The sequence below is a fragment of the Ascaphus truei genome, chromosome 17 (genome assembly GCF_040206685.1).
Source record: "Ascaphus truei isolate aAscTru1 chromosome 17, aAscTru1.hap1, whole genome shotgun sequence".
In the NCBI taxonomy this organism is placed as follows: Eukaryota; Metazoa; Chordata; class Amphibia; order Anura; family Ascaphidae; genus Ascaphus; species Ascaphus truei.
Genome location: NC_134499.1, coordinates 20,376,817 through 20,404,647, shown reverse-complemented (window position 1 = coordinate 20,404,647; position 27,831 = coordinate 20,376,817). Strand labels below are relative to the sequence as shown.

The following is a 27,831-nucleotide window of genomic DNA, read 5'->3' as shown; positions in this document are numbered from 1 at the left end:
GAGGAACCCCAGCTTGTGTGTGTGTGTGTGTGTGTGTGTGTGTGTGTGTGTGTGTGTGTGTGTGTGTGTGTGTGTGTGTGTGTGTGTATATAAGGCCCCCAAATCTTGTGTATGTGATGGGCGCATTTGATGTGCTCTCTGCCTCTCTCAGCTCCTTCAGGTGATTTTGGAATACATGGAGGATTACAATCAGATTAACACCACCAAGATGAAGCTGGTCCTCTTCCTGGATGCCGTTCAGCACATCTGTAGGATCAGCCGCGTACTGCGCCAGCCCCTGGGAAATGCTCTTCTGCTTGGGGTGGGCGGCAGCGGACGGCAGTCTCTCACCAAATTGGCGAGTCACATGTAAGGGCAGCTTACCAATTCATATTGTGCTACAGGGGCATGCTGGGCAATGCATGTTGGGTAACAAACGCATGTTGGGTAATGTTGCATCTATCTCTCCCACACGTTGCTGGGTATCTGTCCCTTTGGTTATTGGGTATCTGTCCCTTTGGTTGCTGAGTATCTGTCCCTTTGGTCACCGGATTTCTGTCCCTTTGGTCACCGGGTATCTGTCCCGTTGGTTGCTGGGTATTTGCCTGTTGGTTTCTGGGTATCTGTCCCTTTGGTCGCCGGGTATCTGTCCCTTTGGTTGCTGGGAATCTGTCCCTTTTGTTTATAGGGTATCTGTCCCTTTTGATTGCTGGGTTTCTGTCCCTTTTGTTTATAGGGTATCTGTCCCTTTTGATTGCTGGGTTTCTGTCCCTTTTGATTGCTAGGTGTCTGTGCCTTTGGTTGCTGGGTATCTGTCCCTTTTGTTTATAGGGTATCTGTCCCATTGGTTGCTGGTTGTCTGACCCTTTGGTTGCTGGGGGTCACAAAACGCTTGAAGACCGCCCACTTTCCAAGGATCCTAGGTACACACTAGCAGGACACATTCTGGGCCAATCTTAGGGCAAAGCAACCGCCTTGAGCCCCGCGCCTTCGGGGGCTCCATCGCTCCCTCATCTCCCTTCTCCTGTCGGTGCCGGGATCCAACTTCCACCCACCAGGGGAGGCTGGAGGAGGGAGCACGGGGGCTCTAGCTCCTCCTTCCGGCTGAGAGAACAGGCCGCCTCCTGTAGCATTGCGTTGCTATGGTGACACATGTCATATGACGATGTGTTGCCACGGCAACATGACATCACATGCCGCCTTGATGTCATGATGCCACAATGCTGCCGGAGGAGAGCCGCTCGTCAAGGTAAGTCCCCTTAACTTTTTTACAGAGGGGGCCCCAATGCCAGGTTGCCGCCTTGTGCCCCGCAATGCCAAAGGCCAACCATGTCACACAAGGACTAATAAACTGAAGAGTTTATTATAAAAAGGTAACAGCAATACCCAGAAACACCAAAAAAACAAAAGGGGAAGAAATACATATAACTACCCCGCTCACTGAGACCGGACCGCCTTGACAGATAGCTGATCCCGGGTATAGATTCCTTCCAGACCACTCCGGAGCAAAACAACAGTGGTTAGGACCCCCAACAGCCGCAGCGTGTTGTCTAAATACAGTACACAGGGGTACGAGTCCCCACCGAGACGTTCCACCGAGGTCTTTCTGTCCCAGATTGGCTAGCCAGGTTATAGTCTCAGGCTTTCCATTTACAAAAACGGGGATACCGGGATTAGTCAATTGGCGGTGTCTCTTGAAACCATGGCTCAGCCCAGAGGAAGCTGGACGGCCGCAATGGACTAATCACGGACAGGGGCCGAGTTACAGACCCTCATCACCGCCCATGGGGAGGAGGTAGAGGTGGGAAGTTTGAAGCAGCCGATCCGTAGAACACCGGTGAAGCTCATGTTCAGGGTCCCCGCATAGCTTGGTGCCGTGCTGCCAGGAAGAACAATCTCGTCGGCAGGTGGTCGGCCCCCTCCAAACACACCGCAATGTCCTGGTATACCTAATGTTACATGTTACAATCACAGATACATAATAATAAAGGGAGACATAACCCCCAATGGGGGCAGACTGGGCATGACCTATATTGTGTGGTTACCAGCCTGCCTCTTCCGTCACATTGGGCATCTGTCTCACTTGTTGCTGGATGTCTCTCCGTTGGTTTGCCAGATGTCTCTTCCTCGAGTTGTCAGGTAGCTGTCCATCGGGTGTGTCTCCCTCTGGTTGCTGGGAGTCTCTTGAGTGTGTCTTCCTCTGGTTGCGAGGTGTCTCTCGGTGTGTCTGCCTCCTGGTTGCCAGGTGTCTCTCCACATGCTGAGTAACTGTTGCTCCCTCATTAGGGCAGAGTACGAATGTTTCCAGATTGAATTGTCTAAGAACTACGGGATGTCTGAATGGAGAGAAGACATTAAAAGGATCCTGCTGAAGGCCGGACTTCAGAACATGCCAATCACTTTCCTGTTCACAGACACCCAGGTACAGCAGCTCACGACTAACGGACACTCGCCTCTCCCCTCACAGAGACTCTCTGCTCACGGACACGCGCCTCTCCTCTCACGGACACGTGCCTCTTCCCTCACGGACACTCTCTGCTCACGGACACGCGCCTCTCCCCTCACGGACACTCTCTGCTCACGGACACGCGCCTCTCCTCTCATGGACTCTCGCCTCTCCCCTCACGGAGACTCTCTGCTCACGGACACGCGCCTCTCCTCTCACGGACACGTGCCTCTCCCCTCACGGACACTCTCTGCTCACGGACACGCGCCTCTCCCCTCACGGACACTCTCTGCTCACGGACACGCGCCTCTCCCCTCACGGACACTCTATGCTCACGGACACACGCCCCTCCTCTCATGGACACGCGCCTCTCTCCTCACGGACACTCTCTGCCCACGGACACACGCTTCCCCTCACGGACACGCGCCTCTCCCCTCACGGACATTCTCTGCTCACGGACACGCGCCTCTCCCCTCACGGACACGCGCCTCTCCCCTCACGGACACTCTCTGCTCACGGACAAACGCCTCTCCACACTGGATGAATAATAATTTGCGAAAAAGACACTAATAAGTCAATTAGGAATTACTCAAATATTAGTTATAACATTTGTATAACACTGTGTGCTCATTTGCATGTAATTTCCCAGAATCCCTAGCTGCAGTGGAAGCACTGTATGATAAGAAATAATGGTGAAAAGCAGGGTTCCAGACCTGTCTGAGACGTGAATGTGCTCACACGTGATAGTTTTATTTGCTGTAACAATATCCATAGGGCGCTAAATGGTATAATAGGTAAATATAAATAATATTTTACATTTTTGAATTACGAATTTTGACTCTGCAGATTAAGAATGAGGCCTTTCTTGAAGACATAAACAATATTCTGAACTCAGGGGACGTTCCCAGCTTGTACGGGCTGGACGAGCAGGATCAGATTGTCACCGTCATGAAACCCGTTGTTCAGGACATGGGACAGCAGCCAACCAAAGCCAACCTAATGGCAGCATACACCCGGCGAGTGAGGAGCAACATCCACACTGTGCTGTGCATGAGGTACTGTGCACCGTGTGTGTGTGTGTGTACACTCTGTATGTGCGTGTGTGTGTGTGTGTGTGTGTGTGTGTGTGTGTGAGTGTGGTACTGAGCACCCTGTGTGTATGTGTGTGTGGTACTGCTCACCCCGTGTGTGTATGCGGTACTGAGCACCCTGCGTGTGTGTGGTACTGAACACAGTGTTAGTGGGTGTGGGGTACTGGGAGCCGTGTATGTTGTTCTGAGTGTTCTGTGTGTGTGATACTGCACTGTGCTTTAGTTGTAGAGAGAGACAAGAGGTGCAATCTCACTGGCCCTCCTACTTTGTGTGTTTCCTCTCAGCCCAATTGGGGAAGTGTTCCGGTCCCGTCTAAGGCAGTTCCCTTCTCTGATTACCTGTTGTACCATTGATTGGTTTGATAAGTGGCCAGCAGAGGCCTTACAATCTGTGGCTGCCTCCTTCCTGCTAGAGATTCCTGAGCTGGAGACCAGCGAGGCTGTCGTCTCAGGCATGGTGAGTGTGTCTGTGAGTCCAGATGAAGACATTACCACCAATATTATATTTACATGCTGTGACCCCCCCTCCGTCCTCTGTACCTTCCGCCCTGCAGATCCAGATGTGTGTTGAGATCCACCAGTCAGTAGCAGTGATGTCCAAGCAATACTTAGCAGAGCTCTCACGACACAATTATATCACCCCCAAGAGTTACCTGGAGCTTCTTGGCATCTACTCTAAACTCATCGGCAGGAAAAAGCTGGAGATTAAAAATGCGAAGAACAGGATGAAAAGCGGCCTGGACAAGGTAAGGAGGGAGGACGGCGATCTGATCTCAAGAAAGGACGGGGTGAGGGGGCAACTCATGTCTTTCCCCCCTCTCTCTATGGCCCCTTCTCTCTTAATTCTTCCCCTATCTCTATGTCCCTCTATCTGTCATGCCTCCCCCTCTCTTTCTCTCTCAAGTCTCCCCCGCTCTCTCATGTGTGCCCCACTAGCTCCTTGACACAGCTGAGGATGTTGGGAAGATGCAGGAGGAACTGGAGATGATGCGCCCTCTGCTGGAGGAGGCAGCACGGGACACAGTGACCACTATGGAAAAGATAGAGGTGCCCTCTCACCCACTACAAAGGCTGACATTTCTTTCTCTATATCTGTGCTTTCACTCTCCCTGAACCTTTGGTCTGTGCTGTCTTTCTCTATGACATCTATTTAAGATGGCCTACTCTGTCTCCGTCTTTCCGAGCAGTCTCTCAGTGCAGTGTCCACCTCTCCGGGCGGTCTCAGAAAATAGACCTTTAGATCCTTCAAGATTGAGGCAGGTATCTTTGTTCCAATAATTGTTTATTCTTCAGAGACAGAAAGCATATTAGAGGCATACAAGTATAGTACAGGGTCAGAGTGGGGAACTAATTAGCATGATAGCGTTTCTTCGTTCTGTTCTGTCTTTGTCTAAGCAAAACCTTTATACTGTTTCCTGTAACCACTGTAGCTATACGTGGCCTCTTTCTCACGATCAACCAGATTATACATAGCAATTAATATTAATAGACAGTAAGAAAACATATTTTCGTCTTTATTGGTCATCTCTTAGACATTCATGGTAGAACAATGTTTTGCTATGTTGTTATCTTCCAGACATCCTTGTGAGATGTCTACTCACAGCAGTGGTTTTCAACCTTTTTTTGTTTAGGGAACCCCAGAATTCGATGGTGAAATTCTGGGGAACCCCAACCTTCAGCCCCTGTCTCTTGCCCCCCCCCACCCCATGCTCCCGTCTCTCTCCCCCCACCGGTCTCTTGCACCCTCCCCTCGTCGCTCCATCTCTTGCCCCCATCTCTCTCACACTCTCCCCCCTCTCCCTTACACACACAAACATGCACAATCCCCCCTCTTACTTACACACACACACTCTGCCCCTCTCACTTACATACACTCACACTCCCCCTCTCTTTCTTACACACAGACTCCTCCCCTCTCACTTACACATAGACTCACCCACTTACACACACACACACAAACACACTCTCTCTCTCCCCCCGCGCCCCCTGCTGCTGAGAGCACGCGCTCTTACCCGATCCTTCCTCTCCTTCCTGTCAGCCAGAAGTTGATGCGACTTCCGGAGCAGGCAGGGAGAGGAAGGATAGCAGTGACTGGGCAGCTGCTGAGCGCCGGGTCACTGCTATGTGGGATGCCGCCGCCGGGCCTGGGACAGTTGTCCCAGCTCTTCCCCCCCCTGGCGGCCACGGAACCCCTCAGGGGGTGCAGTCTCTGTCTCTTCATGCACTCTCTGTCTCTCTGTCTCTCCGTGCAGTCTCTGTCTCTCCGTGCAGTCTCTGTCTCTCCGTGCAGTCTCTGTCTCTCTGTCTCTCCGTGCAGCCTCTGTCTCTCTGTCTCTCCGTGCAGTCTCTGTCTCTCCGTGTAGTCTCTGTCTCTCCGTGCAGTCTCTGTCTCTCCGTGCAGTCTCTGTCTCTCCGTGCAGTCTCTGTCTCTCCGTGCAGTCTCTGTCTCTCCGTGCAGTCTCTGTCTCTCCGTGCAGTCTCTGTCTCTCCGTGCAGTCTCTGTCTCTCCGTGCAGTCTCTGTCTCTCCGTGCAGTCTCTGTCTCTCTGTCTCTCCGTGCAGTCTCTGTCTCTCCATGCAGTCTCTGTCTCTCTGTCTCTCCGTGCAGTCTCTATCTCTCTGTGCAGTCTCTGTCTCTCCGTGCAGTCTCTGTCTCTCCGTGCAGTCTCTGTCTCTCCGTGCAGTCTCTGTCTCTCCGTGCAGTCTCTGTCTCTCCGTGCAGTCTCTGTCTCTCCATGCAGTCTCAGTCTCTCCATGCAGTGTCTCTTTTGCTATCTGAGTTTCTCTCACATGTCACTCAACCTCTCAGGAGGACACGGCAATGGCGGAGACCACGCGTTGCTCAGTGCAGGTGGAGGAGGCGAAGGCCTCAGAGAAAGCTCATACAGCTCAGGACATTGCAGATGATGCTCAGAAGGATCTGGACGAGGCGCTTCCTGCGCTGGATGCTGCTCTAGCCAGCCTGAAATCCCTCAACAAGAATGACGTCACTGAGGTGGGCGAGTGTAAGGCGAGGGCGAGTCTGAGGAGGGGGCGAGTGTAAGGAAAAGGTGATGAGCGTGAGGAAAGGGCGAGAGTGAGACGAGGGTGACTAAGGAAATGGAGACGGGTGTGAGACGAAGACGAGTGAGTAGAGGGCGAGTGTAAGGAAAGGGCTGTGACAATAGGGGCAATATGACTCTTATAATAAAGGTAAAGCCCAGCCATTGCCCTATCGTCTGGATTAATATACAGGGTAGCCCTGTGTATTCATCCTATGGGGGCTCATCTGGCCAATTCTGCATGTATAAAATGGCTGTAACTTTTATTATTGTTGAAATGTTTTAATTGATATATAAACTTTGTATTATGTGGGCAGGCTAGGCTGGTTAAACACTTACCCAGCCTGCACACTCAGGGATCTGGGTTCATCTGGTCCCACGAGGAGGTTGTGGACAATGGAGGGTAGGACTGGGCAGTTCTCCTATCTGGGAGCCATTGGTCCAATAAGCAGGGCCATTGTCTGCCCAGACGGAGAGGTACCTGTCTCATCAACAGATAGCAAGCTGGCATTGGGAACAGGAGAAGGTATGCGCTGTTCTCATTGGCGGGTTGTAATTCCTGCCCTTCTTGCCTCAGCCTCTCTGTCCTGATTGACCAACACAGACAAGCCTTCGTCTGTTGATTGACCCTGTGTGGTGATTGATCGCTGGCCTATTTCCAATGTTTGTCTATGGAGACGGGAAACCTACGAGTTGCAGCCGATTTCAGTACCAGTGTGGTTTCTGACTCTAGCATGTGGATTAGCTACGCGGGGCTCTCCGAAGTTGTTGCAGAGTGACCCAAAAGCGAGGCTGTGCGCTCGTCTACCTCGGGAAATTCAAAAGTGCTGCTTGGTGACTTGCATCCAGCGACACCTACAGACTCCGAACCCCCACAGGAGTGAAAGTTGCACCAGCGAAGTTATTGCGGTGACGCTGGGTACCTAGACCAACTAGGATTGCCCCTGTATGGCCATGGGATTGTGAGTATAGCTCTGTTGTGATTTTGTGTTTGGTCTGCTGGCTCTAGCCAGACTAAATATATTTTTATTTGACTTCGGTGTCCTGTCTGGTGCTTGGTCCAGTGGTGTAGTCCTGTTTTCTAGTGACAGGCTTTTTGGGTGTAAGAGGTGATATCGCCAGGCTCAGGGCTGAACTGCACACAGGTAGTTCGAACTGAAGAGGGTCTCAAATCCTTGATCACTGGGCTACAAGTCACAGACACTCCGGTCACCTGAGAATTACCTTCAGCTGGGTCGGAGCCTTCGTAGATGGTTGACAACCTGATCCAGACGATGGACTCACCCTAAAAATCCTGGTCGAAGGAACTGATTGCGTGATATGAGGGGTACGAACTCGGGACCGAGGGTCACACCAACAAGAACATGATCGGCGATTTGGTCCGACATGAGGCTAAGCGTGCAGCCACCCTGCTCGAACCTGAAGGGGAGATGAGGAGCAGACTTACTTGACTCCGGAGAAGACTCTTCCGACTCCAGCTTGGAAGGAGATGAGCCTCCCGAGGTGGCGAGATGAACTGCCAAACCGGTCATCCCGATTACAGCTGCACTGGCCGCACTCGGTGGCTTCCCCAGAACTCCGGCTGGCCACGATCCATTACCTGGCTGCTAAAGCAAATGCCAGATCCCGATCACGTGTCCCTCATAAGTCTCATCGCAGCTCTCAGGCAAACCTGCCACCCAACCTGACCTACAGCAGCTTTGCTCAGTTCGACGAGGACAAGGACAACATTGATGGCTTTCGCTGTTCCTTCGAGCACCAATGTGTGCTGCATCACCTACCCATGGTGGACTGGGTAAAGTACCTGGAGCCCCAGCTGAGAGGGAAAGCGGCAGAGGCTCAACGAGAGATGGACCGGTAAGATGCCTGTAATTACGCAGTGGTGAAAGTACGTCCGGTATGAGATCACCCGGAAACCTACAGGCTTCAGTTCCATGCTCTGGAGAAAAGATCTCAGGACTGCCATATGGACTTTGCGTCCCAGTTTGCCCACTACACCAAGAAGTGGGTAGCCGGGTGTGAGGAGAGCTCTTTTAAGAGCCTGTTGGACCTTATCATTAAGTTCTTACTTTGCTGCATCCCCAAAGTCTGAATGGGTAACGGATCAGAAATCTGCCGCCTTTTCAGCAAGCGGACAAACTGACGGATGATTTTATGGCGGCCCGGCCTCAGCTCCGGCGGAGTCTTCAGCCAGCCACGCTGGCACACAGCACTCCCATCATTTCACCTGTGGCAACACCCAGGATCATTGCCTCTTCCTGGAGACCTAACCTAGCTGGTACCAGCTCCTGATCCCAGCTAGTCGAATTTGCACACGAGTGGCGATGCTTCAGATGTAACTGCACGGTACACCTCTGACTGAACTGTCCCGATGCACCACCGACTATCGGTTCATCGTTTCCACTCTCTGGGTCCTCCAACCCAACCAGTCAGACCTGGGCAGTCCACTTCCATTGGCCACGAGGTTAGCAGTGGGGAGTCCAGTTTGAGAAACCCAACTCGGCCTGTGGTGATTCTGGCATCCCCAGCCCCTGCAAGCCGGCACTGGGAATAGGAGGAGGTAGGCGCTGTTTCCATTGACTGGTTCATAATTCCCACCCTCCTTGCCTCAGTCTCTCCGTCATGCCCCCTGTCCCAATTGGCCAACACAGACAAGCCCTCGTCTTGTGATTAACCCACCACCCAGCTTCTGTGTGGTGATTGGTCGCTGGCCCGTTCTCCATGTTTGGCATGGGGACGGGAACAATATAAGAGTGGCAGCTGATTTCAGTTCCATGGGGTAACTAAGTGGGGCTCTCCGAGGTTGTGCTGGAGTGACCCGAAAGCGAGGCTGTGTGCTTCTGTACTGCAGGAGATTCAAAAGTGCTTGGCGAATTGCATCCAGCGCTACCTACAGTCTCGAAGTTCTCACAAGAGTGGAAGCTGCACAGGGAAAGCCATTGCGGTGACGCCGGGCACCTTGACGGTCTCGGATTCCCACTTGTACAGGCTAGGGATTGTGAGCTCGGTTGTGATATTGTGTGGTGTCTGCTGGCTCCGGTCAGAATAAATATATGTTTAATTGATCTCTGCGTCCTGTCTGGTGCTTGATCCCTATGTTAACTCCTGGTCTTCCGTGACACCGCTCACCTAGATTTGGATTCTCCCATTATGGCCCAGTATGGCTCTGTTGTGATATTCTGTTGGCTCTAGCCAGAAAAAATATACTTGTCTTTAACGTCGGTGTCCTGTCTGGTGCTTGATCCCATGGAATAGTCCTGGTCTCCCGTGACAAAGGCGACGGATGAGAGGAGAGATACAATACTGGGAAAAAACCCTGGCGCATGAATCTAAATACCGGGCAATATAATTGTAATTTAGCAGGTATAGGTGTACCGAGCATAGGAAGTCTTGAATACTTACAAATAAAACAATTTCTTAAAATACAAATAATGAAATAGACGATATTGTCAAATATATATAACCTCAACCTTGATTAAGCTTAGTCAATTATGTAAATTAGTGAGTAGTCTATATAGACTGAAGTCCAATTATATTCGACTTAATATTTAAACTAAAGCGGAGGGATGCACAATAAAAAGAGAAACAATCTTCCAAAACACGTGATCTATTTTTCAATGTTGAAGTATATTCCTTATATATTGAAGTTGATAATGGATTCTATACTCCGGATAAGTATTCAAGATTTCCTATGCTTTGTCCTCTGGAACCTCGGTACACCTATACCTGCTAAATAACAATTATATCGCCCGATATTTAGATTCATGTGCCAGGGTTTTTTCCAAGTATTATATCCCTCTTTAGGGGACGAGAGCCTCATTCTGCCCAGGCTGCAGAACATCGCCAGCTTAGTTACATAGTAGATAAGGTTGAAAAAAGACGTACGTCCATCAAGTTCAACCTATGCTAAATTTAGACAACAGATACTTTATCCTATATCTATACTTACTTATTGATCCAGAGGAAGGCAAACAAAAAAACCCATTAAGGGGAAAAATAAATTCCTTCCTGGCAATCGGTTTAATCCCTGGATCAACATCCTTCCCATGTTTACTTATTTGGTATATCCCTGTATACCTTTCCTTTCTAAAAAGATGTCCAACATAATAATAATAGCATGTTCTTGTATAGCGCTGCTTGTTTTACATAGCGCTTTTTCAGAGACATTTTGCAGACACAGTCCCTGCTCTGTAGAGTTTACAATCTGTGTTTTTGGTGCCTGAGGCACAGGGAGATAAGGTGACTTGCCCAAGGTCACAAGGAGCTGACACCGGGAATTGAACCTGGTTCCCCTGCTTCAAACTCAGTGCCAGTCAGTGTCTTTTACTCACTGAGCTAGCTGCTCCTTCTCTCCTCGAGTCACATTGTTTTGTAACCACACATTAGCGCTTTTAAGTATTTCTATATCTGGATGTGAAGAGAGGGCGAGTGTGAGGAGCGTGTAATATGTCTCCTGTATCCAGTAATTAGATGTGCAACATGTCTCCTGTATCCAGTAATTAGATGTGCAACATGTCTCCTGTATCCAGTAATTAGATGTGCAACATGTCTCCTGTATCCAGTAATTAGATGTGCAATATGTCTCCTGTATCCAGTAATTAGATGTGTAATGTGTCTCCTGTATCCAGTAATTAGATGTGCAATATGTCTCCTGTATCCAGTAATTAGATGTGTAATGTGTCTCCTGTATCCAGTAATTAGATGTGCAATATGTCTCCTGTATCCAGTAATTAGATGTGTAATGTGTCTCCTGTATCCAGTAATTAGATGTGCAATGTGTTTCTCTTCAGGTAAGAGCCATGCAGCGCCCCCCAGAGGGGGTAAAACTTGTGATTGAAGCCGTCTGCATCATGAAGGGAATCAAACCAAAGAAAGTGGCAGGAGACAAACCAGGAAGTAGGATAGACGACTATTGGGAGCCAGGAAAGGGACTTCTGCAGGACCCCGGCAAATTCTTGGAAGGGCTCTTTAAATTTGATAAGGTGAGAAAAAAGTGGGAGTGAGATAGGAGGATGGAGAGAGGGCGGGGGAGAAAGGAGGATGGAGAGAGGGCGGGGGAGAAAGTAGGATGGAGAGAGGGCGGGAGAGAAAAAGGAGGATGGAGAGAGGGCGGGGGAGAAAGAAGGAGGAGGGAGGGCGGGGGAGAAAGAAGGATGGAGGGAGGGCGGGGGAGAAAGTAGGATGGAGAGAGGGCGGGGGAGAAAGGATGATGGAGAGAGGGCGGGGAGATAGGAGGGGGGAGAGAGGGACATTGCACGATAGAGAGGGGGGAAGGAAGATAGGAGGATGGAGAGCGAGCGGGGAGAGAGGATGGGGAGAAAGGGGGATGGGGAGATGGTGGAGGATATAAAAGAATTGAGAGAGGGGGTTGATAGAACAGGATGGATAGATAGGGGGAGAAAGAGCAGAAGAAACAAAGAGCTCATAGAGAGATACAAGTGGTGAGGGAGATAATGAGAGGCAGAGAGTAACACACATACAGTATGTGACAGCTCCTCTTCACACTGTCTCCTCAGGACAATATTCCGGACGTGGTCATTAAAGCCATCCAGCCATATATTGAAAATGAGGAGTTCCAGTCTGCAGCCATCGCCCGAGTCTCCAAGGCTTGTACCTCTATCTGTCAGTGGGTGCGCGCCATGCACAAATACCACTTTGTGGTATGTGGTGTGGAACCCAAGCGGGTAAGTACTAGCCCCAAACTAAGTGTGGATCACGCAGACACACTTACCTGCAGCCGACACAACTAATAACACACACGCCTCAAGCCCACGCACCCAATAACACACACAGACTTACCCGCAGCTCATACACCCAATAACACACACACTTACCTGCAGCCCACACACCCAATAACACACACACACACACTCTGCAGCCCACACACCCAATAACCAACAAACACACTTACCCGCAGCCTACACTCAATAACACACACACTTACCCGCAGCCTACACACTCAATAACACATACACTTACCTGCAGCATTACAGACCTAATAACACACATGCACACTTACCTGTAGCTCACACCCCCAATAACATACACACACTTACCTTCAGCTGACACACACACCTGCCTGCAGCTCACACACACATTTACCTGCAGCCCACGCACCTACCTGCAGATCACACACCCAATAACTCACAGACATACCTACCTGTTTGCTATAGCAAGCACTACGAGAAGCTCAGGAGGACCTGGCAATGACACAGAAAATCTTAGACAAAGCCAAAGGGCGACTGAGTGACGTAGAGGAGGGAATCTCAACCTTACAAGGGAAGTACAAAGACTGTGTATCCAAGAAGGAGGAACTGGAGCAGAAATGTGCACAGTGTGAGCAGAAACTGGGACGTGCTGACAAGGTGAGATAACTTACCTACTGTCTCTTGCTCTCTAATTATCTATCCCTACCTCTTCTTCCCTCCCCCCCACTTTTCCCTCCCCCCCACTCTTCCCTCCCCTCTATCCCTCCCTCCCTTCCCCCTCCTCTCCCTTCACCCCCTTCTCCCTCCCCCTTTATCCCCCTCCCTTTCCCCTTCCTCCCCCTTCTTCCCTTCCCTCCTTCCCCCTACTCCCTCCCCTTCCACCTCTCCCTTCCCTTGCACCTTCCCCCACCTTCTCTCCCTCCTCGCTCATTGCCCCCTCCCTTCCCCTCCTCTTCCTCCCCTCCTTCCCCCCTCTCCTCCTCTTCCTCCCCTCCTTCCCCCCTCCGTCCCCCTCCTTCCCCCCTCCCTCCCCCGTTCCCCTCCTCCTTCCCCTCTCTGTGTCTCCTGCCATTCCACTTCCCTCCCTTACGCTGTCTCTCCTCCCTCTCTTTCCTTGCAGCTCATCACAGGGTTGGCTGAGGAGCGGCAGCGCTGGCAGGATACGGTGCTGAACCTGGAGAGCCTGCTGGTCAATCTCACGGGAGACCTGCTGCTCTGCGCTGGCTTCCTGGCATATCTCGGACCCTTCACGGTGAGAGAGCAGCGCATTGGCAGCACTGAGAGCATTATACACCATGCTCCTGAGTGTGATAAACCTGAGTATGTGCTACGTGGCTCCTGTCCGTGTATTCTGTGTGTTAGTGTATGCGTTACCTGACTCATGTGTTTGAATCTTATGCGGCTTGTGTTTGTGTGAGCTGTATGTGGCTCCTGTGTGTGTTAGTATGGGTTACACTCTGTGTTCTACTTGTGTCCTCCCCACAGGGTCAGTATAGGCTAGCTCTCTATGATCAGTGGACAAAGAGGCTGCAGCAGCTGGGAGTACCTTGCACAGACGAGCCATCCCTTATAGGGACACTGGGAGACCCAGTCAAGATCCGCTCCTGGCAGGTAAGGCCTGAAAACAGAACGTGAGCTGGGTGACAGGCCACAGGACGTGGGCCGGGTGACAGAACTGCAGGACGTGGGCCGGGTGGCAGGCCGTGGGCCGCGTGACAGGCAACAGGATGGGGGTTGGCTGACAGGCCGTGGGCGTGACAGGCAACGGGAAGTGAGCCGGGTGGCAGTACGTGTCGGGGGGCAGGCCACGGGACATGAGCCAGGTGGCAGGACGTGGGCCGGTGTAAAAGGCCGAGTGACAGGAAAAGGGATGAGGGCTGCGTGGCAGGACGTTTGGCTGGTGGGACGGGGTGGCATGCCGCGGGAAGTAACCGGGTGACAGGCCAGATATGGGCTGGGTAGCAGGCCGTGAGCTGGTGACGGGACATGGGGTGGGTGGCCACGGGACGTGGGCTGAGTGACATGCCATGGGACGAGTGACAGGCCACGGGATATGGTCCTGTTAGGGCCAGGTGGATGACAGACCGGCTGGGGGATTTGGGGAGAAATTCCTAGCAATGCGTCTCCTCAGATTGCAGGGCTCCCGAATGACACTCTGTCTGTGGAGAATGGAGTGATAACACAGTATTCCCAGCGTTGGCCTCACTGCATCGACCCACAGGGACAGGCCAACAGGTGGATCAAACATATGGTGAGGTGACAGAAAGGCCCCATGGGGAGGTTTGGGTGGGGCAAATCTGGTGGGGGTTATGAGGAGGTCTAGGGGGTACACACAGATAGGTCTGGGGGGAACAACAGGAAGAAATCTGGGGGGAGGGGCACAGAGTGGTCTGAGGGGCTGCGCAATGACCTCTGGGGGGAGGTAATTGAGGAAAACTAGGGGAGCTAGAGGGAGAGGTCTGGATTGTGGAACAGAAGATAAAGGGGGGAGTATAGGTGGACACAGTTATGATGGGGAGAGGCACATGGAGTATTGTTAGGGAACACAGGGAGCAAGAGGGAGCAGATACCGAAGGGACGTTATATGGAGTATAGATGGCAGATGGGAGCTTCTAGTTCTGCTACCTCTGTCCCCACCCAGGAGAAGGACAACGGTCTGGATGTGGTGAAGCTCAGTGACCGTGACTTCTTGCGCAGTTTGGAGAATGCTATTCGCTTTGGAAAACCATTTATGTTGGAAAATGTTGGGGAGGAGCTGGATCCAGCACTGGAGCCTGTGTTACTCAAACAGGTAAGTGAGAAGGAGCTCCCCCGGACTTGTATATCACTGACCTGCGACACTAAAGCCCCATCACTAGCCTACAGGACTAATATCCCCCATCTCTAACCTATTACGAACCTACAGCAGTACAATCCATCACTAACCTACAGGACTAATATTCCCCATAACTAACCTACAGGACTATAACCCATCTGGGAAGGAATACAATATTTTGTAGTTTTAAAATCAAACTGTAGCTTCATTAACCCCTGAAGCACCAGATTGATTAAAAGACTTATGATATATTATCATGACAATTCCCAATTATGCAACTATGATAGGGAACCACATTTCTTTAATCAATTCTGATCTGGCTTTTGACCAAATCACTCCACAGTAACGACTCTTAAAAATGTGCAATGAGATCCAGTGTGGAATAGAACATGGACAGGTGACTCAGGCATCACTCCTAGATTGTGCTAAATCTTTTGATAATGTTGACCACACTGTTATGTTAAACAAGCACCAGTACTCTGGTATTGGATCACATGCGTTAAACTGGTTTATCTCTTATCAGGAAGATCATAATATATGTCCATCTCGGGCTCCATCTCTAACCACTTGGGGTCCCACAAGGCTCTGTTCAGGGACCCTTACTTCTGTTTATCTTTATAAATAAAGACATACATACATGCATACATACATACAGATACTATCCTATATGCATGCAGTCCCATACTCTCTGCACATGTATGTTGATACTATCCTATATACATGCAGTCCCAGACGCTCTGCATGCATATAGGATAGTATTGTCCGCAAACATGTTTAGAGAAGCTACACACAGGATAGTATCATCAGCATATATGTGCAGTCCCAGCCTCTCTACACATGTTTGCGGGTGATACTATCCTATGTACACGCAATCCCAGTCTCTCTGTCCTGGAAAATGTGCTGCAGTCTGATTCTTCTAAGGTTGAAAAAACGGATCATTAAAAAAAAAAAAACGAACTATTTTTAAACACTGGCGAAACAGTACAGATGGTACTTGGGACAGACAATACATTTCTAAAGTGTCCCATAACAGAACCAGCTCTAGCACTAATCTTGCCTCAGTTACTAGCTTTAAATATTTGGGTACGAGGCTTGACTCCCATCTCACATTTGGTTTATATATTGACAAACTTATATCCAAAATCTATTCCACACTAGATGCATTTCATAGAAATAACTCCTGCTGATAGGGGATTGGTCTGGGGCTTTGGAAGACGGCCGCATAACGCTGGGGCTCCTAAGTGTGGTAACCCTAATCCATTGCCATTGCTATACATTGGCAGCAGATTCTCAAAGAATAAAATAATCAGACAATGGTTAACGAAACTGTGATCCAGAAAAGTCTTGAGGCCTAGCGGACATTGCCAACACCAGAATGCAGGAACGAATAGCGGGCATATAAGATCAGCCAACAACTACAGGGAACACGAGTGAAACGAGCGGAGTGGGTAGTCCTCCACAGAGTGAAGGAAACCCGAGAGGTCTCCAAGAGGCGGAGTTGAGTTGAGCGAGACCGGAGAGGTATTGACGGGCGTGATATGGACCACAAGGTTGAGGCCTGTAGCTAACGATTGGGCCTGTGATGTACCCGGTGCCCCCCCCCCTGTAACACTGCCGTCCCTCCCTTTCATACATGACAGTTCTAGCACAGAACCATTGGCGCATTAAAATAACAGAAACACCCCTGAGATGCATCTCGATCGCACTGAGCCGTACAACAAAAGGGGGAAGTCCCGCGCCGTATACGATGGGGGAGGGGGCGGGAAGGCAACAGAGGCGGTAGGCGAGAACGAGGTGAGCCGGACCCGTGGTCGGCACCGGAGGCGGACCACTGGAGGAAAAAAAATCTAAAGGAGCAATGGCCGCGGAATAGAGAGAGACCAGATCATGGTAATAGCTGGACTACTGCGAAAGGGTGAAACTAACAGCGCCCGGCTCCCCCCCTGTCCCAGCTCCAACCCCCCAGCTGAGGGGACGGCCTGACTCTTGGCTGTGGCCAACTGGAATGACTGTGGGTCCCCTCACTGTCTTGGATTCTCTCCCCCTCTACCCCCACCCCCCCCAGCCTAGAGGCAATGAATCCAAGATGGCTGCTGAACACATGTGGATAAAGCCTGCAATGCAGTGAAGGCGAAGCAGGTGAGCTGCAGCAGGGGGAGAGAGTAACAGGGACAATACAAACCACCACAGCAGAAGGCTAAATAAATAACCCCCCAAAAAAACACATTCGTCTGGACACACATTAAACATTAAACAAGGACTGTGAACTGGGAGGGATGAGTAAAATGAGGAGGACATTAAAGTTCAAGGAGACCTACAAGGTATAACCATGGGAGGTAGATAATGCCACACAGCTAGACCATAGTGCCTTGAGATGACCCGACTAGTGATGCCTGGAGAGAGAGAAAAAAACTGACAGTGTGCAACAAAATCAGTTCTTGCTTAAAATATGATTTTATGGACACATTTGTCACCAAACGCCCAACTACAATGAAACCCCCATAAAGTGATAAGCAGGAGAGGGGAAACTGGGACAAGCAGAAAATGTAAGGGAGCAGACGGAAGACGTGTGACTCAATGTGAGGGGATCACCAGACAAGCAATTATTAGTATATCCCCTCCTTAGGACTCTAAATTAGTACCCATCCAGAAAACGCTAGAGGATATACAACAACTGGGATCACACAAGCATCGACTTCCAAGAGGTGGAACAAAGAAGCAGTTATTGTGAGGACAAGTTAAATGATGCACAGAAGGACATATAAATAATGAGCAAGAACATATGTAATCTAACGGAGCAGCTGGAGGACCAAAAAAAACAGACAAAGACGAAATAACCTCAGATTTATTGGAATACTGGAAGAGAAATCAGGGAAACAATTACTCACAATCATATCACAAACCATATCAAGTATCCTAGAGATTCCTACAGGAGAAAACTGTATTAAAATAGAAAGATGCCATCGTATCGGTCCTCTGAGAAAAGAGGCCAAAAACAGTTATTGCTCGCTTTCTGGAGTTTTCAGAGAGAAATAAAATCTTCACTGCCTACAAACGCAAAGAAAATCTTGAACTGGAAGGAAACAAAATCCTGATTTTCCAGGACTTATCAGTGTCGGTGGCAAGAAAAAGGAAGGCGTTTTCCATTGTCTGCACCCAGCTGTACAACAAAGACATGAAATTTGCCTTGATGTATCCAGCAAAGCTGAGTCCAAACAGAACAAGGAGAAAGAATCTTCCAGGACCCAGGCTCAGCACTAAAGATTTTGGAATCACAGGAATAACGACAGGAGAGGATGAGCATTGATTTTCTGGGCTGCTTCCCTTTTTTTCTCTCTCCCTTTTTTCTGTGAGTGGGCCATGGGTAAGACAGGGATACCCTCCCCTTAAGAGGTCAGCCTCAGAGACTGAATAGAGTCGCTCTAGTGACTACGAGAAAGGAAGGTACGTCAGAGACAATGACTATGGCATTGATATGCCAATCACACGCAGAGAAAGAGCCACCCCAGCGGGGAGGGGACAGGAAGATGGAGCTAAGAGAGCCCATACTGAGAGAATGTTAACAAGATAACCTGTTATGTTTTCTATGCCCTTTCCCACTATGATGATTCACTATGTCTTCTTCCTCTTGATGAACATTACACACACAGGCAAATTGACCGGAAACTATCTACGAGGTGGTCAGAGGCGGCATGGGCGCCTTTAGTAGCGTTATACTGAAGGTTTGAGGGGGAGAAAATATTAACTCTCCTATATACTGTACACATGTATGTACACAAAGTTATACTTATGTTTATCTTGAACCGGTCAAGTGTTTTTTTTAAAGTTAAATGTATGTATGTCTTTATTTATATAGCGCCATTAATCTACATAGCGCTTCGCAGCAGTAATACATGTGACAATCATATAAATAACAAATACAAATGTTATGATTGTTATTTATATTATGTTTCCAAAGAGAAAGAACTACGAGATGAGAACAGGTTTGCCCTTCCCCATAGAAAGGTGCCATGGATAAATAATAAATATCAACATTGAACATAAAGGGAATTAATTTCCCAATAAAGAGAGCAAAAATACTCGGCCATCTACAGATTAACAAAGTAGAACTAGCCCTAATACAAGAGACTCGCCTAAATTATCTAGAACATGCAAAATTAGAAAGAACGTGGATAGAGAACTGCTGGGCCTTGTCGTATGATGGAAAGAGGGGTAGCCACATGGAGGGGTCTGCAGTATGTCAAAACTAGGGCCAGCCAGCACTACTACTGGTATACCTCTCTGGGAGAGTATTTGTTTGGGCGATTGCACAAAGATGAGGATGGTAGAATGGTTCTGATTCACAATAGTGGGTAGAAGGATTATTGTATGCCCCAAATAAGTACTCTCCTACATTTTTCGCAGACTTAGTGAGCAAGACAATAGGATTTAAACGGATCCCAATTATTCTCGGAGGACACTTGAATATATGCCATGACAACATAATGGATAAATCTAAAAATAAAGACTCTAGACCACCAAAAACAATAGGAAGTGAAAACTTCCAACACATGCACGAATCGCAAGAAACAATTGATAGCTAGAGGCACTTTCACCCCCTATAGACAGAGAATTGACATTTTACGCCTACCCACACAAAGTCTTTTCAAGGATAGATTATATCCTAGTGGACAGGAAAGGAGTAGAACTGATAAAGTACAAATTGGGGAGCTTGTGTTCTCTGACCACGCGTCAGTACACCTGACACTAGAATGGACTCCAGAACCCTGCTGGAGGTTCCCAGCAACTTTAGCATCAAATGGGGAGTTCCAGGCTTTTCTAATGAAAACTTGGAACAATTATGTAATCAATAAAAAGCCCATGAATCCCAGCCCAAGTTATTTTGGGAAATGGCTAAAGCAGTTATGAGGCAACAAATAATAAACTTTACTACTTAGCATAGACGGAAAACAAATGAACAGTGAGTAACAGCAGCAAATGCACAAACCAGAGCATTCCGTATATTTAGAACCTATTCCTCAGGCGCCAACAAAGCTCAATACCTGAAAACACGGTTGGAATATGAAAAGCTAATTCAGGATAAAATAGAAACAGATTGTTCAACAAAACAAGAAAAAACACAAAAGCGCACCAAGATGAGAGATAGATATTGTATTAGCAACAAATAATAAAATTAGTAACTTACATATAAAATTTCTTTAATAATCCCCGATTCTGGTGTCTATCACAGGAGTAGGGCATCACATAGGAAGTATGAAGGGTAATCTCAGTTCTGAGAGATCAGACCCGCACGCGGAGGACAGGAGAGTGAACAGAGACAGCCCCAGCGCGCGGGTCTGATCTCTCAGAACTGAGATTACCCTTCATACTTCCTATGTGATGCCCTACTCCTGTGATAGACACCAGAATCGGGGATTATTAAAGAAATTTTATATGTAAATTACTAATTTTATTATTTGTTGCTAATACAATATCTATCTCTCATCTTGGTGCGCTTTTGTGTTTTTTCTTGTTTTGCTGATATTGGTATCACCATCGGGGTTCCGGTGGAGACCACATTTGGAGGTGGGGGAGACACCTCATAAACACAGAAGCAGCAAGAGAACTGAGAGGGACCAACACTCCAAGTTTAAAGAGCCAGAGCGCGGACTGAACTTTTCATTACAAGATTGTTCAACAATTTGAAATTCTTTAAATTTGGAAATAAATCTGACAAACTATTAGCTAACTTAACAAAAAAACACCTTTCACCCCTACCATTATACCAGCCATTAAAGACATAAAGGGAAACCGATTTCATAAAAACCACACAGATATTAATAGAATTTGAGAGCTTTTATGAAAAGTTATATGAGGTTAGAGAGGAAAACGTAGATAATAGAAATATGTTTTGGCAACATCTAAGTCTACCAAAGGTGATAAGGACATTCAAGCCTTAAAAGAACAGATCAAGGGCGAAATGATATCCATAGCTATAAGCTCCCTAAAAAAACAGTAAAGCACCGGGACCGGATGGGCACTCTCCAGCATTTTATAAGACATTAAGCAAAGATTTGATAACAAGCTAAAGAAAGTATTTAATGTAATCCTATGTTGAACCCTGTACCAGAAACGTTTAACAAAACTATCATTAAGGTGATGTATAAAAAGGGCAGAGACGGTGACCACCCTGCCTCATACAGAACCATATCACTCCTAAATCAGGATTTCAAGTTGCTGACCAAAATATTAGCAAATCGCTGAAAAAATAATAATATCAGCATTGATATCTGAGAATCAAATGTGATTGGAACCTGGCAGAAACTCCGTTACTAATGTCCGGAAGGTATTCTATGTCATTGACTATTACAACAATCACCCGCTAGACAAAAAATAAGGTAAGGGTAAATTAATTCTAGGGCTTGACGCAGAGAAAGCATTCAACCAAATCGCATGGATACATCTATTCCATACAATTAAACAATTTGGAATTGAAGGCTATCATACGAATTAATATATAAAACCAGAAATGTCAGTAATGGTGAACAACCAACATTAAAAAAACTTTACGTTGGCAAGAGGTACAAGGCAGGGATGTCCGTTCTCCCCATTGCTGTTTATCATGCAAATGCCTGGGAGTCTGCCGTGCGCTTCAGTGTATTAACACAGGTCTAGGAGAATCAGACACTGGAGAGATACGAGGGAGCTATGCAGGGCCACAGAATCAACCGGTGCAGGGGGATAGCAATATTACCTCACCTGCTCCTCCGGTTTGGGACCCACTCTCCTCGCCTGCTCCTGCGTGCCACCGTCGGTATGAATCAGGAAAATGGTGAAGAATCGGCGCAACTGCGCATGTCTGAAAAAAGGCTCCCGGATGTCTCTTCAATAAGCTTTATTAAACACACACCAGGGCTACACCAGCATCTCCCCCTCAACGCGTTTCACCCTTACACAGAGGGCTTCGTCTCGGAGTCCGAAGACGAAGCCCTCTGTGTAAGGGTGAAACGCGTTGAGGGGGAGATGCTGGTGTAGCCCTGGTGTGTGTTTAATAAAGCTTATTGAAGAGACATCCGGGAGCCTTTTTTCAGACATGCGCAGTTGCGCCGATTCTTCACCATTTTCCTGCTGTTTATCATGGCCTTAGAGCCACTATCGGTGTACTTAAACCAGATAAAGGAGTTTAAGGATATCGAAATTGGCAAATGAAAAACAAAAATTTCACTCTGCGGATGATATACTGCTATTTGTATCTGAACCAAAAATATCCATACTCGCAATAGTAAAAACAATTAACAGATTCTGAAGCTTTTCTGGATACACAAATAACTTTAATAAGCCTGAGGTACTCCCGGTGATCAGAAATTATCCAGATATGAAAAAAAAAATAGATATACAACAGTTCGAATGGGCATATATCCAAATAAATTATCTAGAGATACATATCCCAAATGACCTTAATAACTTTTATAAACTAAATATTATGCCCATCATAGAGAAAGTAAAAAAACGAGCTGAAAAATGGGAAAACATACCGGTGTATCTTTCATTCTGGGGCAGAGCTAATGTGATCAAAATGATGGCATTCCCAAAACTACTGTATCCTCTTCTTATGCTACTAATATCACTTAAATGTACAGACATTCAGGAAATTAATAGAACTTTTGTCAGATTTGGAAGAAAACTAAAATTAATCAGTTAATCAATATTTTCTGGACATGCAGATATATCCTAACTTTTTGGAAACAAGTAACACAATGTAGCAATGACAGGTTAAGAATGGGTTTAAGGATAAACCTCATCCCGCTTCAATTTGGCAATCTGGATCAGTGGCGACAGGGAGGGGGAGGGAACAACAAAACTTCCAGAAATTGTGTATATAATCCAAATAGCTGCAAGTAATTGTATAACTATTTTTTGGGTAGAAAACAGGGCTCCAACAATGTCAACCCTGGAATCCAAGTTAGTCGAATTTTTCAAAATAGACAGATTTGCTGCCTTTCTAGGTAATGAGACACTCAGAGCCAAATTTGTTGGAAAGGTGGTCCTCACTATTTTCAAGACTGCCCAAAAGCTCATGGGAGGAGTGGGAAAAGAACCTTAACATAAATTCTTAAAAGAAAGGCAGAACCAAAGGAGACAGTTAACACTTGAATGTTTATTTGTTATGGTTACTTTAGTAAATCGGGAATGTTACTGTAATAGATGTTAGATAACTACTCTTCTTTGCCCGACCACCACCTGAATGTATAGTCATACTGTGACATCTACTCTAAAGAGATCCAAGGAATAGTAGGTTTGAAGTTATATAAGAGGTGTATAAATGTCAAATGTAAGGTAATAATTGTGATTATCTGTTAAAGAGAAGAAAAACAACTGTAACGATGTAACGCAAAATGAAAGTATATTATTATGACATGTAGCACCTGAAAAACCCAATAAATATATTTAAAAAAAAAAAAAAAATCCTGCTTAAGCCCATTGGTCAGTAAGCGTATTGCACAGCAGATGCTAATGCCAATTACTGACTGGATATAGTGTATGGTACAACACCCAAAATTCACCTCAGCAAACATTCTTCACAACTACATATGCATTTTTTGCCGTATTATGCAATCTCAACACATACTACTGTGATATGTTAACTGGACTAGGTTGGCTACCCCTCGAGTCCAGATGCAACGTACATCTTTACTGTCTTGCCTTAAAATACTTTCTGGACAAGTTACCCAATTATCTGAACACGCTTCTCACCCCTACTGTACTCAGCACTTCTCTCCGTACATCTGCCTCCAGAAACCCGATTATAGTTCCAAGGTTCAATAAACAATCTCATTGCTCTTCCCTCTCTTACCGAACACCTTACTTTTGGAACAATATACCATTGTCTCAAAACTGCCTCCTTTTTAAGTTCTTTCAAGACTTTGCTGCTTCCTATTTTAAACATGTTTGTAACTGTGACTTGTAATGTTTTCAACTTATTTTTTTGTACCCAGGACAAACTTGAAAATGAGAGGTAACTCTCAATGTGTTTTTTCCTAGGTAAAATACAAATATAAGTTACTTAAGCCATGTGGTGCTACACCTCCATCATACCACCACTAACCTTCAGCACTATAACCAATCACTAATAAACTCTATATAACATCTATCAGTCATGTACATCCCCTTCTCCCCCACGTCCTGCTACACCCTGAGTTTGACTCCTAGTGTTTTTGGGGGGCTTTCCAGACTTACAAACAGCAAGGGAGCACGGTGCTACGTCTGGGAGACACTATCATTCCTTACCATGATGACTTCAGGATGTACATCACGACCAAGCTTCCCAACCCTCATTATGCGCCAGAAATCTGCACCAAGGTCACACTCATCAACTTCACTCTCTCTCCAAGGTAACCAGCTCCTAACCAACCCCTTACACCTCCCACCAGATACTCTGCACCATACATCTCCCACCAGCAATTAACAACCCCCTTCCAGCTACTGACTTCCCTGACCACTCCCACCAGCTAATAACTGCTCCTGAGCCCTCTAACTCTGTCTTTGTGGGTGCTGTGCTATTGTCTTGCTTCTTCAGTGGCCTGGAAGACCAGCTCCTTGGGCAAGTGGTGGCGCAGGATCGACCAGACCTAGAAGAAGCCAAGAACCAGTTGATCCTGTCCAATGCTAAGATGCGACAGGAGCTAAAGGATATTGAGGACCAGATCCTGATGCGTCTCAGCTCCTCCCAGGGGAATCCCGTGGATGATGTGGACCTCATCAAAGTGCTGGAAGCCTCCAAGCAGAAGGCTGGGGAGATCAAGGTATGTGTCACATTGTGGGGTCTTGTGTCTCATATTAAGGCAGGAAACTCTATTTCTTTATACAGGGTTTATTTACAGGGGTTAAATAACACAATAATAGGACCACCGTCCCTTTAAGGAAAACAAATAATAAAAATAAAGCCTTCTCCTATCAGGAGATTGTCTAAACATCAGCTCCCTCTCTGACTGTCCCTGGCCAACTAAACTGGTTCCCAGCTTTAAATAACCCACCCGGTTAGCAACAATATCAACAGTCCAGTCTGTTGTTAGGACTCGGTCCCACAAGAGTCCAGGAAATCCCTCAGGATCCAATGTCCTGGACAGGACAGCCCTGCTTCCACAGCAGACTCATGTACTTGTTTCTTCCCAGATGTGCCACCCAGGCAGTGCCAGCAGGCTCTACGACCAACGTCCAGCAACCCCAGGGGACTGTGCCAGCCAGCTTCCTCCTGGCTGGGGAGAAGTTGCTCTTTCCCACCCTTCTCTGGGGAAAGCAGTCTCTCTGTGTGTGCAGCTCTCGGTCTGCCTTTTGCACACCTGCTCACTCAGGAGACCAGGCTGATTAGCTAATTTGCTGCACCTGCAACAAGCCTCTCCAGGGGTGGTTAACTCCCTATAGGCTGGAAAGCACACTTGCTGCACCACTCCAGCCCATACAGACAGTGACTGTATCACAATATATATATATCCTTCGTTCAAATCCTTATCTCACTGCATCAAAATGACTGGTAAGTGTGGTTAAAGTAACAGGAATAATCCTGGAGACAGATTGGTAGAATTTGCAGAATGTGAAAACTTCTACATCATGACTTTATTCTCAAATAAGAATCAAAAAAAAATACACATGGAGTAGACTGAATGGAAAAATATAATTAATTATGATAATATCCTAGCTAACAAGAAACACGTGATTGAAGATGGCACAGTCCTTAATTGTTTTGACACAAAACATGCTCACTCATTGGTTCACAGCAAATTACATCTGAGCTTGAAGACAAAAATAATCAAAATCAAGAAAATTGCTCCACCTGCTAAAAATGCATGGGGATACATTAACAAACATTGATGAAGAACTGATCAATATTGTAGTTGAAAGCGGAGAAAAATACTGGAGGAATCGCTCACAAAAAACGGTTCGAATATCAAATGAGACAAAGCTGTTACTGAAGAAATAACAAGAAATGGAACACTCCAAAGATGAACAAGAATTGAATGTGCATAGCTATCAAAGATTATCCGCAAGCATATAACTGAAAATGTAAGAAAATGTAACCGTGATACGATGAAGATAATTATTGAGAATAACAAAATCTTAAAGAAGACGACGCAGCGGCTTATTGTTATGGTTGAGAAGTAAATCATCACATCCAAACAAGACGATGGATCAACAATAAAAGACTGTGCACTTGTCATAAAGAGAGTTAAGGATTTCTACATGAAACACATAACACAGAGCATTATCCAGCAGAGGAAGAGTGCGTAGAAAACCACCAATGATGTACCATGCGTCCTCCCAGAAGAAATGGCAAAGGTAATCAAATCCATGAAGAATTGGAAGGCTTCCGGGGAGGCTGGAATTACAACTGAAATCTTGAAAGAACCTGGGGAAAAAGTAGATGAAAACCTTGCAAAACTGTTTACATGTTGCTTTAAGAACAGGAACATTCCTGGACAATAGAGCAACGCCATAGTTATCCTTATCCAAAATAAAGGAGACAAAGACCTTAAGAACTACAGGCCAATCAGTCTACTTCCAATCACTTACAAGATTTTGATGAAGATTCTCGCTAATCGGAGGCAACAGAACCTGGACTAAGCCCAGACTACAGAACAAGCGAGATTTTGCTCATTTTAGGATTCATAGATTACAAAAAAGAATTTGATTCTGTTTACACCTCAGCCGTTTGAAACGCATTAAGAAGACAGTGTTGAAGGAGTGTACATTGATATTATAAAGAACATTTAGGAGAATGCCACATCAACCATTAGATCACATGAAGATACAAGCAAGATAAAGATCAGCGAGGGAGTGCGACAGGGAGATGCCATGTCACCAAATCTTTTCACAGCAACACTTGAAAAACTATTCAAGACATTGAATTGGGAGAAAAAAGGAATCAAAATCAATGGTGACTGTTTGAGTCACCTATGATTTGCACATTACATTGCTATTTTTGACACAAGTCCAGAGGCCCTCCAGCAAAAAATCAGAGAACTCGCCAAAGCAAGTAAGAAAGTGGCCTCCATATGAATCTCAGCAAGACCAAAGTGATGCTCAACAAATGTGTCAAGTCTGCAGAGATCGAAATAAATGGAATAGAACTAGAAGAACTGAAAGACTAGGTCTACCTTGGCCGGCAAATAACAATGGATGGGAACCTATTGAATGAAATAAACGGTAAGAAGATGGGATGGAGGCATTTGAAAAAAAACAAGACAATATTTCAAGGAAATCTTCAATAGTGCCTTGAGAAGAAAGTTTTTCACCAGTGTATTCTGCCTGTACTCACGGTGATGGATCGCAGGAAGAAATGACCATCATTGAACAAAGATGGTACTCAACTGGACTCTAAGAGAAATGAAAAGACCATGACGACGACCAAAAGAAAGATGGAAGGATTAAATCAAAAAATGTGTTGGAGAGATGTGTTGAAGAGGAGCTGCAACCACAGTACCTGGAAGATCATTGGGGAAGCCTTCATCCAGCAGTGGTTCGACAAGGGCTGAAGATGATGATACGTGTGTGTGTACTGTATATAAATATATATATATAAATATATATGTGTATATATATATATATATATCATTTTTTTTAGGGTTTGCAGATGTCTATTTTTTACTTGGCATACCTTTTTTGGGGACCTAATATTTGTGTCCGACTAGTTGTTTGCTCAATGGCTCTTTTGTCCAGGGTTTGTCACTTCAAATTTTTAATGTCCAGAAAAGGGATACGACAGGCACTGTTGAATC

General features: G+C 46.8%; 1 protein-coding gene across 2 annotated transcripts in view; it reads left to right on the top strand.

The window, feature by feature from the left end:
- DNAH1 (dynein axonemal heavy chain 1) overlaps positions 1-27,831 on the top strand; it is a 111,054-nt gene that overhangs the window by 74,309 nt on the left and 8,914 nt on the right. Inside the window, exons 48-64 of one of the 2 annotated variants that reach the window (XM_075574233.1) lie at positions 152-348; positions 2,266-2,401; positions 3,272-3,480; positions 3,802-3,973; positions 4,071-4,262; positions 4,453-4,563; positions 6,325-6,510; positions 11,347-11,538; positions 12,073-12,240; positions 12,730-12,921; positions 13,385-13,516; positions 13,750-13,875; positions 14,396-14,515; positions 14,906-15,055; positions 24,290-24,450; positions 24,636-24,861; positions 25,232-27,562. In XM_075574233.1, the coding sequence (XP_075430348.1) occupies positions 152-348; positions 2,266-2,401; positions 3,272-3,480; positions 3,802-3,973; positions 4,071-4,262; positions 4,453-4,563; positions 6,325-6,510; positions 11,347-11,538; positions 12,073-12,240; positions 12,730-12,921; positions 13,385-13,516; positions 13,750-13,875; positions 14,396-14,515; positions 14,906-15,055; positions 24,290-24,450; positions 24,636-24,861; positions 25,232-25,423 (2,862 nt within the window). In that variant the 3' untranslated portion in view covers positions 25,424-27,562. Of the gene's footprint in view, positions 1-151; positions 349-2,265; positions 2,402-3,271; positions 3,481-3,801; positions 3,974-4,070; positions 4,263-4,452; positions 4,564-6,324; positions 6,511-11,346; positions 11,539-12,072; positions 12,241-12,729; positions 12,922-13,384; positions 13,517-13,749; positions 13,876-14,395; positions 14,516-14,905; positions 15,056-24,289; positions 24,451-24,635; positions 24,862-25,231; positions 27,563-27,831 lie in introns of those variants that run through there. The other variant, XM_075574232.1, reaches the window with a different exon arrangement.